Here is a 16,295-nt window from a genome sequence, read left to right as displayed (position 1 = left end):
TTTTTCTCATTGGCACTGATAAAAACACATGAATCTAGGATGGAAAATTGCATTCGGCACTAAAATTCAATTTGCACAGATACCGTATACAATTACAGCAAATGTCATTTTGTAGATCAGCTGTTAGAGAATTCATGCAATTACTAAGGTTCAGCCAATTTGGTTATTCTTCCTAACAAAACTGACTAAGAAAAAAAATGTTGGAAGTTTTCACACATATACAGTGAGGTGTGCCAAAATTTGATATTTGCTTATTATATGAATGAAGGTCATATCTTTGGAAGTGGTTGGACGGTAAACTGACTAGTTTATTCATTGACAGGCATCTCTTCCATAAGAACTGTGTAGATCCATGGCTTCAGGATCATCGCACATGCCCAATGTGCAAGATGAACATTCTCAAAGCATTAGGAATTCCAGTAAGTAAACACACTTAGAGTACATAAGGACCTTTTTATTTTATTGTGTTACATGTTCCCATGTGTTGTTGTAACTGTTTACGTAAGGTGCGTGTATTGTTTAAAATGTTTTTTTTGGTTTTTTTTTACATTTTGACCACTTTTTTTTTAACTTTTACATTGCATTCCCTGCCTCAAGATGACTTCCCATGTACCTGCATGGATCTCTCAGAACTACATTTCCCATCATCTGCCTACTCACTGATAAATCCATCTCGGTTACATATATGAGCACGAGGATGATGGCAAATGTAGTTCTAAGAGGTCCATGCGGGTACATGTCAGTTCCATCAGTGAAACAAAGTAATACTTTGTGTAGAATTCTCAAAAATATAGTATATAAAATATGAAGTAATAAATAATATTCAAATCATGATTTACTACATTTTAGGGACCTTCTTGCGCTTTTTTTTTTCCATGTCTTTAATATTGTTTGGGAGACCTGCAGCCTTTGCAGCCAAACAAACTGGGACTGACAGCCAAGAAATTAAATATTCAATAAAGAAAATTAATTCTCTGGGAGGACTGCCCATTTTTTTTCTTTCAATGTGATTTGGTTTATGTATTTATTTATTTGTTTTATAAAAATAAGTCCTTGCTAGAAAACTAAAACTTGGGCAACCGATCTCCTTCTGATTCCCTGTTGCTGTTGGTACTCTTACAGCTTTTAGGTAGGGATGCTCTCTCATGATAACACCCTTCTGTTGAGCCTGGTTGCTTGAAACACTAGGGCCTTTAATGACGCAACTCTTGCATTGTTGTGTTTGTGTTTACTTACTGTAAGGTTATTTACTTAGAAGTTATTGAAATTTGACATCCATGAAATTATGAATGAGAAGTTGTGTCCAGTATTATTAGTATGCTTTGCACTGGGACATTGCTGTATAACCCCCTCCCGGCTTTAAAGCACAGTCCCCCGTACAGAAATGATTGTGATGAAACTGACATTATGAAGTAAGTGCATGTGATTTGACAGGTAGCACAATAGACCTCTGTGTGCATTTAATTATAGGACACATTGTTTGCGCTAAATTGACCCACAGCACATTTTCTTGAGCTATTGTCTGATAAATTTGCATGGACATATAACAAAGTCATAGCATTATTATTATTTTTTTTTTTGCCTTTCCTCTGTGTAGCCAAATGCAGACTGCACTGATGATATCCCACCAGATTACGAGGGATCAATAGGGGGACCTTCAGCGAATCAGATAACTGGGGCCAGTGAGTTAACAGTCAACGAGAGCTCGGTGGTCCTGGATCCAGCAATCCGTGCTGTGGGGCTCCCACAGGTCTTCCAGGAAAGCGAACCCAACCCTCAGGCTGGAGAGATCATCATTAACACAAGCAGTAAGTGCTCTCTGGTCTGCATGATATATTAATAGGTAGCTAGAATGCCATAGCTAATGCAGCTTCACAGAGCACTGATCCCTCTAACAGTTAACCGTGTATGGGGTCAAAACACAGTGATGTTTTGCATAATGATCCTTGGTTGGCTTTTACTGCTGGTGGTATCCATCTCTGTTCTATTAAAATCCAGGGGGTGAGAGTTTAAATCTAGCCTCTTATACCTATTCAGATCACTCTGTTTGTACCGTGGGATTGATTCCACGGTCTGAGCAACTGGTGTTGTATGTCTCAGCACATGTAGGGTGTATGCTGGTTATATCAATGGGAATAAGAACTATTAAGAGACTTGTGGTGCAACAAGCCCACAAGTGTTAATTATTACTTGAAGATTCATTACTTCACTTAATAGATGTTCCATCTACTTCAGTTCTGAATCATTTAAGTTGCTGTTTTGAATTGAAGCCTGTTCATTTGATTCAGGAAGGGGGTTTGAGCTGTGGGGAGAATTAAAACAGATGCATATGTGCGAATGAAAGCTGAGTATTTTGACACCAGGCTGGTAAATGTCAGTATTTGCTTATACTGGCACAGTTCTTTTTCTTAGTGGTGGAGTTAGAATTCCAGTCTGTAACCATGTAATTAATGACTTGCCGTTGGACAAAATTTAAAATATCCGTGCTGCACAGAGCATTGAATGCAGTCTTTTTAACAGCCTTCTCTCTGCTTGGCTTTCCATATGAACCTGGCTTGTTTAGGCAATGCATTCCTTCTGTAAGCTGTATAAGAAAAGTACCACACTCTTACAATATTGTAGTGCAGGGCTTTTTACTTCTCAGTTCTGTTATGCTTGCTTTTATTTATTCATTAACACACTGCAGGACATGCCATTGAGATGTGCCATACTATTTTCAGGTGGTTTCTTTTAAGACCACATCAACAAAACCATGGCACAGTCATTTTGATGATAAATGTGTATGTAGCTTCGTTGCTAAAGAGCTATGGCCTATGCAATGAGAGGCTATCTCAGTTAACCTAATTTAACAAGCTGCTTCAAAGTTGTAAAAACCAAGGTTTTAAAAACGCATTTTATTAGAGATTTGTGTGAATGTTGAAATGCTAAAGAGGTAAGTCCTGCCATGGTTATTCCTCCTTTTAAATTAAATTCACCTCCCATGAAATGCTGCAAGTCCATATAAGAAGAGTTGATATCAAATGCGATATAAGTTGCCGTGATATCAAATGGCAGAATTTCACAACTATGTCTGCGTATTCCGTTTGTTCTGTAATACAGTTGTAAAATTCTCCTGGCAAGGCTTAAACCCATTATTCTAGTCTTTTGTAGCAACCACCTAATATTTAATATTAGGACTAGTCTGTTTGCCTGAAATGTTTCCAATAACTGCAAAAGACAGGAAAGCACACAACACAGCGATAAGAAACCCACAATGGGGAATTCTACCTTCATACATTTAAAGGGTATGCTGGCTTTGCTGACTGAGTAGATTGACAGTACTTGCTTTCTGTATATACTGGAAATGGTAGAGTTCATTCACTGGCTCTGTTTAAGAGTAACAAAGTGAGATCATTTTGTTAGGTACATGAGGTTCAATAAACTGTTTTCAAAAAGCAATAATGCCAGTTAGCAAAGTTGCCTTTTCTTCTTTTTCTCAGTTATGGGATTTGTAAGTTCAGTGTGCTTTACACACCACGTAAGATTTTGTCTCATTACAAACAAACTATGAGACAGACATCTCATGAGATTGGAAGCTGTTTGACAGACAATTAATGTTATTATTAGCAGTAGTAGCAGTTGTAGTATGAGTAGCAGTGTATTAGTGTTTTGTAATACAGTGTTCCCTAGTTAATTCAGAAATTGATCATTTACAAATTCAGTTAATTCACAGTTATGCCATGTCAAATTGTCATGTTCTATGCTTTACTGTATTAGGATTCTTCACTAATTCACTTTTTAAAAACTTTTTTGATGTGTTGGTCAGAGAGCAAATTAAAGAGGTAGGACTGTATAAGAGAAAATCATTTCTACTAGTATATTAAAAGAAAAACTGTACAAAGCGCACTACAGTTAGTACAGTTGTTTGCTCCAAAAAGAATGCATTCTCCCTGCACTGAAACAGATGTTTGTTTTATGTTTATGCATGAAATCTAAAATAAGATTTCATCACTGAACATTTAGTAAGCTGCAGATTACAAAGATGTAGTTGTGTAACCCTACCACTCTTGAGAATCAATACATCTACAGTGCATGAGGACTAGTACTGACATCTGTTCATAAGAAATCTGTTATTAATATATTGTGTAATGGAAATTCCCAGTGAAGCAAAACTTTGTTAATTTTCAAAAAAAGCACAAAAAAAACAACTGCTTATCCCCTTGACTACTTACTGAAGTGTATTGACTTAACTTGTTAGCTATAATATATATATATATATAAATCATGAATTTGAATGTAAACAATAACAAGTAGTTGTCATGCCGTCAAAAACCTATAAATACCTCCAATGTTTGGATTCAAACACAGGCTCCCTTGAGAAAGATATGTACAACATATCGAAACGTTGGGCAGCTGGCTCTTTGAGCTAAATATATATATATATATATATATATATATATATATATATATATATATATATATATATATAAAAATACAGTGCCATGAAAAAGTATCTGCCCCCTGTCTGATTTTATGCATTTTTGCACATTTTTCACATTGTATTTGGTCAGATTTTTTTATGGGTTGTAGTAGTATATAGAGGGAGTCTGAGAGAGAAAATGATACCAAAGTTTGGTGCTTCTTTCATTTGTTTGGTGTGCAAGGTAATCAAACATGCAATCTTCAGGTGTGAAAAAGTTATTGCCCCCCCCCCCCCCCCACCTAGTTAACCCAATTAAAGGGATAATTAGGGTCAGTTGTTTGAGTACTTTGGTTAACAACCAGGCCTGATTTGGGCCAGCCCTGCCCAATATAAATCTGACTAACTTTGGCCCTTACCATCAGAGTGAAGTTGTCAGCACACAGGTTCTAGAGGCACATCATGCCACGAACAAAAGAAATTCCTGAAGACCTCCAGAAAAAGGTTGTTGATGCCTATTTGTCTGGAAAGGGTTACAAAGCCATTTTTAAGGCTCTGGGGCTCCACCGAACCACAGTCAGAGCCATATTGTCCAAATGGAGAAAGTCTGGGATAGTAGTGAATCTTCCCAGGAGTGGCCGTCCTGCCAAAATCTCTCCAAGAGCAAGGCATAAAATCGTCCAGGAAGTCACAAAGAACCCTAGGACAACATCCAGGGATCTGCAGGCCTCTCTCGCCTCGGCTAAGGTCAGTGTTCATGACTCCACCATCAGAAAGTCACTGGGCAAAAATGGGATTCATGGCAGAGTAGCAAGGCGGAAACCATTGCTCACTAAGAAGAACATGAATGCTCGTCTCAAGTTTGCCAAAAAGCACCTGGATGATCCTCAAGAGTTCTGGAACAATGTTCTATGGACAGATGAATCAAAAGTGGAACTTTTTGGCCGACATGGGCCCTGTTATGTCTGGCGAAAACCAAACACTACATTCCACAGTAAGAACCTCATACCAACGGTCAAGCATGGTGGTGGTAGGGTCATGGTTTGGGGATGCTTTGCTGCATCAGGACCTGGAATCAGAGAATTCTACAGGAGAATGTCAAGCCATCCGTCCATGAGCTGAAGCTGAAGCGCAGCTGGGTCATGCAGCAAGACAATGATCTGAAACACACAAGCAAGAACAAGAAATGTAAAGTTTTGGAATGGCCTAGTCAAAGTTCAGACCTAAACCCCATTGAGATGTTTTGGCAGGACCTGAAACGAGCAGTTCATAATCGAAAACCCACAAATGTCACTGAGTTGAAGCAGTTCTGCATGGAGGAGTGGGCCAAAATTCCTCCACGGCGCTGTGAGAGACTAATCAATAACTACAGAAAGCGTAACCAGTTATTGAGTCTAAGGGGACGATTACTTTTTCACACAGGGGCATTGGGTGTTACATAACTTTTCTTTAATAAATAAATGAAATATGTATCAAATTTTTGTGTTATTTGTTCACTCAGGGTCCCTTTTATCTAATATTAGGTTTTGGTTGAAGATCTGATAACATTCAGTGTCAAAAATATGCAGAAAATCAGACAGGGGGCAAATACTTTTTCACGGCACTGTATATAGTTAAAAATCTTAGCAGCTATTACAAAAAAAAAACTTGGAAAAGGCCACAGTGAAGAGAAATAATGGTGACCTAATGCTGTTAAATACCTTATGTAAATGAATAATTTCCATTATGAATATTTTCTATGGTATACCCAATTTGTGCTTTTAGCAGTTTTCTGATGCAAGTCCAATTGTCCAGACCCACACTACAGCTCTTCACTTTCTGGATTGGGTCTAAATTAAGCACTGTGTAGATGCGCTTTGGCCTCTGAATGAGTGTGTGCATATGCGTGTGCATGTGCGCATGGGAATGTTTAATATCAATAATAAAGGATCAAGTTGAGTCAATCCGGCTTTTGCCAAAGGAAGCTCTGATTGCAGAGCCATATACAGCAAGAAGTACAAACACTGACACCTTGTGGCTTCAGCTAACCAGAGCAGTCTGCAGAGTCTAAATTCAGTTGAAGAACAGGGCAGTGATAAAACATACAACTTGAACAAAGTGAGTTAATTAAATACGAGAGTTAATGCAATGGAAACTGTAAAATCGGATAAGCCCTTGAAAATGATATCCTGTAAAATATTGCATGACACGGATGAAGACATTAGCCGAAACACTTTATCTTAATTTCTAGTTCTAAAGCAAAATTACAGACGAAAGAAAGTAAAGTATTCTGTTTATTTCAAGCGTTGCTTTCATTATTTAGGCACTGACAAGTACAGGGTGAAATAAGTAACGAATAGCAAGCAGACACAGTGTTTGCATACTTAACTATATTGGCTCCTGTTAAGAGCTGCAGACAGGTTAAATCTCTGTCTTACCACAGGATGAAGGAGTTATACGTGCTGCATCAGTTGTCTCTTAAACCAAAACTCTGAAGCCTGGAACAGTTGTCACAGCTACGCAGTCATGCTACTTTCACAATTCTGACACCTAGCTTTAAATCTTTTTATGTAATGAATTAAATATGTAATATATTTATTTACGTAACTGGCATTTACATAAGTGACATCATTTTTTTAACTCATTTTTTTTTTTCGCATTCGATGAATCATGAAGGCTAGACAAAGCAGAGCTTGGCAATCCAGTCCTGGACTTCCATTCCAAGTCTTTGTTCATCCACGACTAGGGTGAGGACATTGTTCCCCATTTTGACCCCTTGCTCTCTAAATGCCTCGGTATGCCTGAAAAGATGTTAATGAACAGTTCATGCCACAAGTGCAGTGCTACCCCAAATATTAATTTACTACCAATGCAGAATGTCTGGGTCAGACCTTTGATCTTTGTTCTTTTGGATATTTGAATACCAGTATTAAATCGCAGCATGAGGTCTGGGCATTGTAAAGCAAAGGGAGGTTTAGATTGGTCTGTCAGGCCCTTGTTAGCTGAAAACCTGTATGATGTACAGAAGTTCTGAATCCAATCAATCCATGGAAACCACCGCCAATATTTTGATTAGAGGAACGCTTAACACAGCAGGGAGACACTACACAGAGGAAGGAATTGGCCAGATGAAATCATTCAGATGTTAAAGATAAATTATTTCATTTTTCATCACTAATTTAAAATACACTGAGGCAGTATTATTATTAATGATGATAATGTGTTTTTCTGTGTTTACTTTATCCTGATGTAAATTTTAGTGCTTTCATACATTCTAATAATTTTTACAAATTATTTAATAAATGTCCTGCTTTTTTGATTAATTCGTCATTTAGCAGATGCTTTTATCCAAAGCGACTTGCAGACTAGGGGGTGAACAACGCATCAACTGCTGCTGCAGTCACTTACAATAGTCCTCGGTTTTACGTCTCATCCGAAGGACTGAGCACAAGGAGGTTAAGTGACTTGCTCAGGGTCACACGCAGTGAGTCAGTGGCTGAGCTGGGATTTGAGTCGGGGGCCTCCTGGTATCAAGCCCTTTTTTTTTTTAACCACAGGACCACCAAGCCTCCTATTAAATATTTCTTTTTTTAAAAGCACTAGCTTTTGGATGTAACTGTCTGTATTACATCACTGCATGGGGTCATTGCAATGGGATACTGCATTATTAGAATTCCTGTAAGCTCAATGGCATGTTACATGACATTGTTTTGAAGTAAACACGAATTACTAAATGACAATCTTTACTAAATGTTGGATACACTCTTGTCAAAGCACCAGTTGTTGCTGTAGCCCCAGGCTAGGTTTTACGTAGAATTCATTTTCATATTCAAAATTATAACATATTGCTCCAGAGGCAACAGCAAATTCTGTGCTTTGTTTCTTCTGTCCTACCAGTTTTCTTTCACATTAGTATGTAGTACTTTGTGTTCATTAAAGAAAACACCCTTGGCCTCTTGTAACAGGCACCATTTATTCAGAATACAAAGCATGATGTTGCATAATCTTTAATCTGGGTCTTTTAATCAATTGACATTTAGCCTTGTGAGGGATCTTCGCTAGAGTAATACCACTTTCATTGTGATTGTAGTAGACATTGGAAGAGGAGTTCATTGATGTTCTGTGTATAAGGTTGCCCAAAGGCTTCTCTTACTTTATATTTAGCATTATCAAAACAAGAGCACACAGAACATCTTCCTGTCTGCTTAAAACAATCCTCGTGTTTTCTTTTAAAAATATATTCCTGATGTCTGCTGCTCTCTTCTAGGAAAAGCAATAATAATGTAATTCAAAGGCAAATTCTGTATTAGGGTGCATCGTTTATGTGATGCAATGCATTCAGTGAACAGCTGAAGCCCTTTACAATAACCATATGTGAAGGGGTCAGGCAAAAACTTGTTTTCACCTCAGGAGACATGCCACAAGTGTCTGACTGCTCAAGTCACACATGAAATTTGGATTTTAGACCAAAACACTTTTTCAAGTGCTGAACCACACAGTTATCCTGCCCACTGGCAGCTTCAAGTCCAGATTTGCCCCATTGGGGTGACTTGTTAAGATATCACTGGCTGAGTGCGGTAAGACTAAGATTAATGTTTAAACATTTTAAATCTTCGGTAACAACCCTAGTACAGTAAGTACGTCTCATGAATGTTACACCTTTTAAATGCTTACAGTATATCACAACATGAACACATACTGAGTTATTACACAGGTGAAACCATTAAGTGAAACATTTGTCTATTGTTTGTATAGTTTTACCTAAAGGCAATATATGCTGTCACAGTAACTAAATGTTGTATGCTCAAGATTTTAATCCAAATCGGGTCAGTTAAAAGCAAATGCCATTGTAAAGCTAGCTCATTCATAAGTCATGACCCCCTTCATGAATATGTGAGCACTCAGATATAAAAAATAAAAAAAAATCTATGGTCAGTTACCAAATGTGGCACAAACATCTTAAGGGTTGGCATGTGTGTGTGGTTTATTTATTTATTTATTTATTTATTTATTTATTTATTTATTTTTATTGCTATTATTTTGGCTGTAAATGGAGACTAAGCTGTGATCATACTGGGACTGTTAGATATAAAAATATAATATAATATAAAAAGTTACATTTGGAAATGATACCCTGTACTGAGTATAGAGGTTAGGCTGAACTAACCAATTAAAAGGTGTGGCATCTCCAGGCTAGAAAATGTTACGTAAGTCACTTATTTTTTGGATTTTGGATTATAAATGTGTCATGCATCTTAAAAGTTGAATCAGATGTAGGAAGATCAAAGTTTGTTCTTCATTCTTGTATTTTCTTTTTTTCTTCACCAGGTGACCTGGAACCGGCGGTGAGCAGCGATTCAGACACCTCGTTGATTATGGGTGTGGAAGTGGGGCTCTCGGATGTGGAGATCTCCACTGACCAGGACTACGAGGTTAAGTCATGAAATGTCTCAAATGAAATCTCTGGGATTTAGACCAGGCAATTTCTACCAGAGGATAAAAACACACAAAAAAATGAATAAAGCGCCACAGGCTGCACTCCATTTGGGAATGGTCAAGGAAAGCAATAGCAACACCCTTCTAAACACAACCTCATCAACATTGAGATATTGTTTCCACAAATACATTTTACATAATTGCAATCGCAATACTTGAACCGGCTGGCAAATATGAAACCGCTAACATGTTATTTATGCTATTTTTATTTGTTCTGTTATTCTTCACATTAAGTCACTAGTTACGTTGTGGAGATATGTCTTTACAGCCTCCCCACCCTGTGTTTCCTTCCTAAGGGATCTAATCCTTAAATTAGAAGAATTGTTTCCCAGAAATCACTGCCAAAACATTCCAGTGGGGAAACGGGAAACTACAGTGTTTTATTTATTTATTTTCCCAGGATAATGTTACCTATGCTTTACATTTGTCAAAAACGAGAAAATTGTTGCACAGGAAATTCTATAAGTTCTGACCAGTGTCAATTGATGAATATCCCCACCTCCCTCACCCCAGTATAATCCTCAGATATCAGATATCTTAAAGCGTATTGATAGTGCAGATTGTAATTTATCTCCTGGGAACAGCAAGAGTTGTACTTCTCCAAGAGTTCTGTGGACTCGCTTCACTGTTTGATCCCTTCTTTTGGAGGAAAAAGAAGATTGTGTCAACACAGGGTAAAGTAGTTTTCATATCTTCACAATGTTCAACTTTGGTTCTCAAGCACTGTACTGTACAGTATGTGTGTGCATAAGATTTCAGGATGTAATCCAAGGCATTTCTGGGACATCTGCTTGAAGGCAATGTGGGAGAGAACCAAGTGGAAAGATTTGTTTTTTGGAGTGACTTTCCATTCAAGGACAAAACACTTGAATCCCACAGCTGTGTGTTGTGTAAGGATGGGGAGATGAGTGAGAACTGTATTCAATGATAATGCAGTTTTGCTGAGCTTTACTGACAGTGGACTACATGCCTGCCTGGAACAACTGACACAGCCATGCTTTGATGTGTAGGTATGCCTTTGGAGGACTGTCCATTTGCCAACACTCAATAATATTAAGCAGACACATATTTCCTCAGAGCTGTTGTGGAAGAAGGCATTTGCTATACATGCCAGCTGCAAAATGATATGTAATCCTAAATTAACAATTTTGCAAATCATGTCATGTTATGGTCTATACTGCAATGTACTTGCAATATCAGGACATGTTAAAGCCAAATTAAATTGGGTCCCTGGTTAGGGGATTATCCCAGTCCACTGTTAGATTGGACTCCCTTGTGCCCACTCTTATATCATCAGCGCTCCAAGAAGGCCATCGAAACTCAAATGGATCATAAGTACTGACAGGCTCTATACCCTATTGGGCTTCTCCATATTTTAATGGACTTTAACAAAGGGAGTATTGTTTAGCTTACAACTGTCTGGCCCTGCAGTATCACTCATTTTACACTCTTCCAGGGAGCAAAAGGAATTAGAGGCAACATGGATCCCTTTTTCAGGCCTGGCATGAGAATTGATTCAAGTGAGCTTAGGTTCCCAATTTTGGATTCGGGCGTTATCTGGTTAGATATTTAGTTCTGCTCACCCATTGCTTAAATTTACCAAATTGATGATCATACTTTTTTGTTGTTTTGTTTTTTTTATAATGATGTTTCAACTGAGGCAGAAAAAACAACAGCTGAGATTCTCCTTCAGTGGTTCATCCATAATAATCCAGCAGGGCCCAGCACTGAATGCCAGTTGGTTTCAATTTGAGCAGACAATGTATTGGGCCGAGAGCACTTCTGGGATAGAATGGAAAATGGTATATCAAATACAGTATGGCACTTGTTTCAAGAGCACATTTTTATATCAGGACTGGTAGAAACTGTTGGGATTTCTTTGTATTGCACATCACGCTTTAAAAAAAAAAAAAAAAAAGTAGAAAGGTCTTTGATTACATTTATTTTAGTAACTTGTACATTTATTTTTTCTAAACTAGAGAGAGATTGTGTACATAATTGAAGTGTAACTTGGTACAGTAATTATTGAATGTTTAAAATGAATGAAAAAACTGCATTTCATTTCACTCGTGTGTGTGTGTGTGTGTGTGCTATCATCGAACATACAGCTTAATGTTGAGGTACCATTAAGCAATAGCTGTTGTTTTTGTATGACCAAACCAAGGGCAACCAGTCGGTATACAGGAAATTAAAACAAAACATAATTGAGACTCTTTTTTTTTTTTTTTTTTAAGTTACAGCAACAGCATAAAGTAATTTTTTTTTTTTAAGGTAAAATTGTACTTCATTACACTGACAAAAGCACGAGCCAAAATGTTTGTTAACTTTCTTTTATGATTTAACTTTATCATGTAAGAACGCACATTTCTGACTTCTAATCAGACAACTGCTTCAAAGACAGCACTCCCTCTATTGTGTTTACCACTGATCTAAGAGATATCCAGCGAGAGACTGGAACAACTTCAGTGTAAAAATAGATATGTGCTGCTTTGATTATGTGACATTTAAAAAAGACAAACAAACAAAAAAAAGACAATTGAAATGGAACTGTTTGTATTTGTACTGTACTGTAAGTTTTTATACAGAGTCCTCACAAGAACATTGCCTGCTGTAAACAGTGCAGTGAGGCTCTGGAGAGAACCTCTACACAGAAATTAGAAGTATGAATGAAATGCAGCACTCAGATTTAATGTGATGGTGACATATCTATAATATTCCATCCCCAATGGTTTAATAAGAACAGAACAATCAAATATTTAAACATGTAGAATCGTGTGGTTGTTTCCGTGATTTAGCAGGTGGCAGGCCTGCTGTGTTGAACTTGAAAAAGCCTTCAGAGCCTCTAAACTTTATTTAACGTGCCCTCTTTGGCACCGATGTTGTGCTGCGATACACACCTGAAGCAAAATCACTGGCCAATCCCATCACTCCCAATGTGGAATAAAAGCATTGCAGCTGAAAAAGACAACCAAACCTGTAGAATGTATTTGCAATGTGGAAAACACAAACCAAAGCTTACAGGGTTTATCGTGTAATATCCCTTTTTAAGTTGGCTTTAAATATCTTTAATTTGTTATTATTGTACTGTAAGACTTTTTTTAGAAAGTGTTCAAGATATTATTACTCAGCAGCTGTGCCTGTGGATGTCTTGCATGAGGACACAGTAAACTGATGTATTGAAGGTGCAGGTCATCCCATCATAAACAATTCTAGTACTGGAATTGGGAGCAGATCACAACAAAGTAGTCTGTAGAGTAGAACCAGAAAGTTTCAATGTTCTGTATGCTGGCAGCCTCCAGATAACTAATAACCTGATTGTATTAAACCAGTTATGATGCTGTATTGATTGAGGACCTGTGCATCTGCAAAGGAATCCACAGGTCCACTCTCCACTTGTCAGAAGCCTTATTGATTAGGGGATCTTCATTGAGTCACCCATAGCTAATGTTCTACTTAAGATATTTATTTACTGTAGGAGCAGCTATATCACGGGGGGGCTAAAAATGCCAGATTGTTGAACTGTAGAAGTGGCATGAAGATGCATCCTGTACATTTCAGATGGACATGTGTACTTTGTATTGGCCTGTACAAAGTTAAATTGACAATAAACATCATAATTGGATACAAACGGAAGCATTATCATTGGGCATTGAATGCATAATTCACTGGGTTGAAGGTTTTCAGGTAGTGAAGCAGAGACTTACTGATTCAAACAAAAAAAATATATATACTTTGTCGCAATCGGTTGATTTCCAATGTTTCCACTATTATTTAACCCTCTATGATGTACCATTTTATTTCCTGTGTCAAGTGCGACCAGATCTTTTGTTGTTTTATTTGTATTTTAGAGTTAAAATGAGTAAAAACGTCAACTGTCATACCAACTGTTCACTCCTGTGTATGTCATCTTATTGTGATACTATCCCTGTATTATTCCATTCAACCAAACATCTTGTCTCCACCTGATAATGAAGCTTGAGTGTTCCGTAGCAGTTAGACTGGAGGTGTGCACTGCTGACCAAATTTCACTCAGTCAGTCACTTCTGAATAATTTCAAATAGTTTGGGTTCACAAGTTCGTGCTTCCTACAGTTAAAAATGTGACTGGTGTCAACAAGAGAAACTCAAGCTTCCTTTCGCTATATAGGTCTTCTGTGTGCGGTTTTGAAACAAAACACACATTATAACAATCACTGATTTTGATTTTATGTCTGGTACCATACTAGGCTAAATAAAACTGTGTTACGTTCAGGTAGTCTTCCTGGTTCTTTTCACCTAGAGTGTGTCCTTACCCTACACATTTTTTTTTTCTTGTCATTAACCAGACAGCTAGGATGTGAAACTAGCAGAACAGACTTCCTGTAACGAAGGCATGTAAATTGAAAGTTTTCATTAACATGGTATGGTACCATATATTTCCTTTGCTTCATCTAAAACGACATAGTGAATGGAAGTGCCTGACAAGTAAAATTAATGGGATTTATTTCATCTGTTGTTCACACTTTACTGTTATTAGAAGGAACAAATACCTCTACTAGTACTTTATTTTTGTCTTTCAATATTTCAGCATCTGCCATGCACTATAGCCTTGCTTTTGTATATTATGTGTATTTTCCTAAACAGTTTTCTAGTTGTGACAGATAGCATCCTTGTATAGATGGACACTGTACAACACTTTTATATGGTGGCTAATTGAAGACATGGGGGATTGAGATCTCCTGATAAAAGATCTCTGGATCACGACATTGCAGATTGGTTATGTCAGGATTTCGGTGAGTTAATGTATGCCTTCTCCACATAACCAATTTAAAAAGTCAAAATCCTGAGTATTTTTCTTATGATCTCTCAATGAGCCACTTTACATTCATGTGCTTACCTCCTTACAGTTCTAATCAATACTACTTTTCATGAATTAAATGTTGTTGTTTTTTTAAACAGTGTTACTTCTGTTCATTCTTGTGTTAATTCATTATGTGTGTAATGCTTTTCTTCCAGCATCTCCCCCAAATTCATATGAAAAGCATAAAACTGCACTTAGCTATTGTAATCAGTTCACATTTACGTAACTTTAAAGTCCTGTATGCACGTAAATAGCGAACAGTGGTGCAAGCCTGAACCAAGCGCCAGATTAAATCAATGTATTTTGTTCTATGTAATTCTAAGTGTGAGTAGGTTTGTCAATTGTGGTTTGCACACTTAACCTGGCTTTGCTTCACTTTTAGTAAAAAAAAATGCATAGCGCTTCTTATGTTTTATCTACATGCAAACAAATATTCTAGTTTTGTGAACATTTCTAGCCAAGTGGCAAAATTATTACATGGTGATTTTTCCTTTTGTACACTTTCACATTGAATAATTTAGCACTGTGCCAGCTGCTAAACATTCTCTGCTTAACTAATGCACTTGTGAATTTGTAAAGTAAAAACTATTCTTGTAATTATTTTTAATGTACAGTATTGATTCTGCATTTCAGCTTTGTTTTTTTTTACTGGATGTATATAGCTGTCTATAATGCACTTTATATCTCTTGAGAAGTAAAATGGGCTTCAGAGAATGTCACTGTTTCAAAGGGAGCCTTCTAGAACTAGAAGTAAACAAGGCTACATTATTGTATTTTGCTTTACAGTAGATGCTAGACTCTGGGTTTGTCAAAAAAAGGGGGAAGAGGATATTGATACTAAAATGTGGAAAACACTATCTCTGAATAATATTGTTATTTTGGTATATAGAAGATACTGTAAATATGTGCAGCTGTGTTGAAATACTGTTCTAGTAAGATGTTGCAACTGTAAAACAATGATTGTGAGTTCTAATAAATTTTATTGCAAGTTTTTCATACTACTGTGAAGCTGCTTATTGTCTTTGAAATTCAGAAGTTTCTATTAGACCCTGGTATTTTCCTCTACATCATTGTTGTTCGTTTAATAACCAGGGCTGGGTTGCACCAGCTATGCATAAGTTCATTCCTAAGTTAAAACATAAAGCCTCTACTAAGTCCATATTTGTTACTAGTTAGTTTATAACTATGCGCCCTCTTATTTCAGTTGCACCACACGTATTTAAGACAATTCAGTACTTTGTTAGTTTATCACTAACAGCGGTTCATACTAAGTCGGTGATGTCATCGCTGCTCGGTAGCCAATTAGAAGTGAGGATATTTTAGAGGGCTTGGTCAGTGATACAGATCGAAACTCCCACTGAAGAAACCCATATACAGGACCTTTTAAATGACCGAAACTAAACATATCATTTAATGGGAATATTAAGACTGTTTGTTTAGTTTTAGAGATTAACATTAAATCTGCGCCTTGTGAATCGGGAGGCTGCGAGGGCAAACTTATTTGTTCGTACTTAATATCATAAACCTTCACACTTCCCTGTGTTAAAAATCAATATTAACTATGTGTATGTTATGACAGACA

The 16,295-nt window shown here is 37.1% G+C and overlaps 1 protein-coding gene across 1 annotated transcript in view; it reads left to right on the top strand.

The window, feature by feature from the left end:
* LOC117421128 (RING finger protein 150-like) overlaps positions 1 to 15,715 on the top strand; it is a 56,522-nt gene extending 40,807 nt beyond the window's left edge. Inside the window, exons 5-7 of the mRNA XM_034035095.3 lie at positions 323 to 419; positions 1,598 to 1,808; positions 9,707 to 15,715. Of these exons, the coding sequence (XP_033890986.1) occupies positions 323 to 419; positions 1,598 to 1,808; positions 9,707 to 9,822 (424 nt within the window). The 3' untranslated portion in view covers positions 9,823 to 15,715. The remainder of the gene's footprint in view (positions 1 to 322; positions 420 to 1,597; positions 1,809 to 9,706) is intronic.
* Positions 15,716 to 16,295: the final 580 nt, after the last annotated feature.

The sequence above is a fragment of the Acipenser ruthenus genome, chromosome 1 (assembly GCF_902713425.1).
Source record: "Acipenser ruthenus chromosome 1, fAciRut3.2 maternal haplotype, whole genome shotgun sequence".
NCBI lineage: Eukaryota > Metazoa > Chordata > Actinopteri > Acipenseriformes > Acipenseridae > Acipenser > Acipenser ruthenus.
The sequence above is the reverse complement of the archived record's forward strand: the minus strand, read 5'-3'. Positions and strand labels throughout refer to the sequence as shown.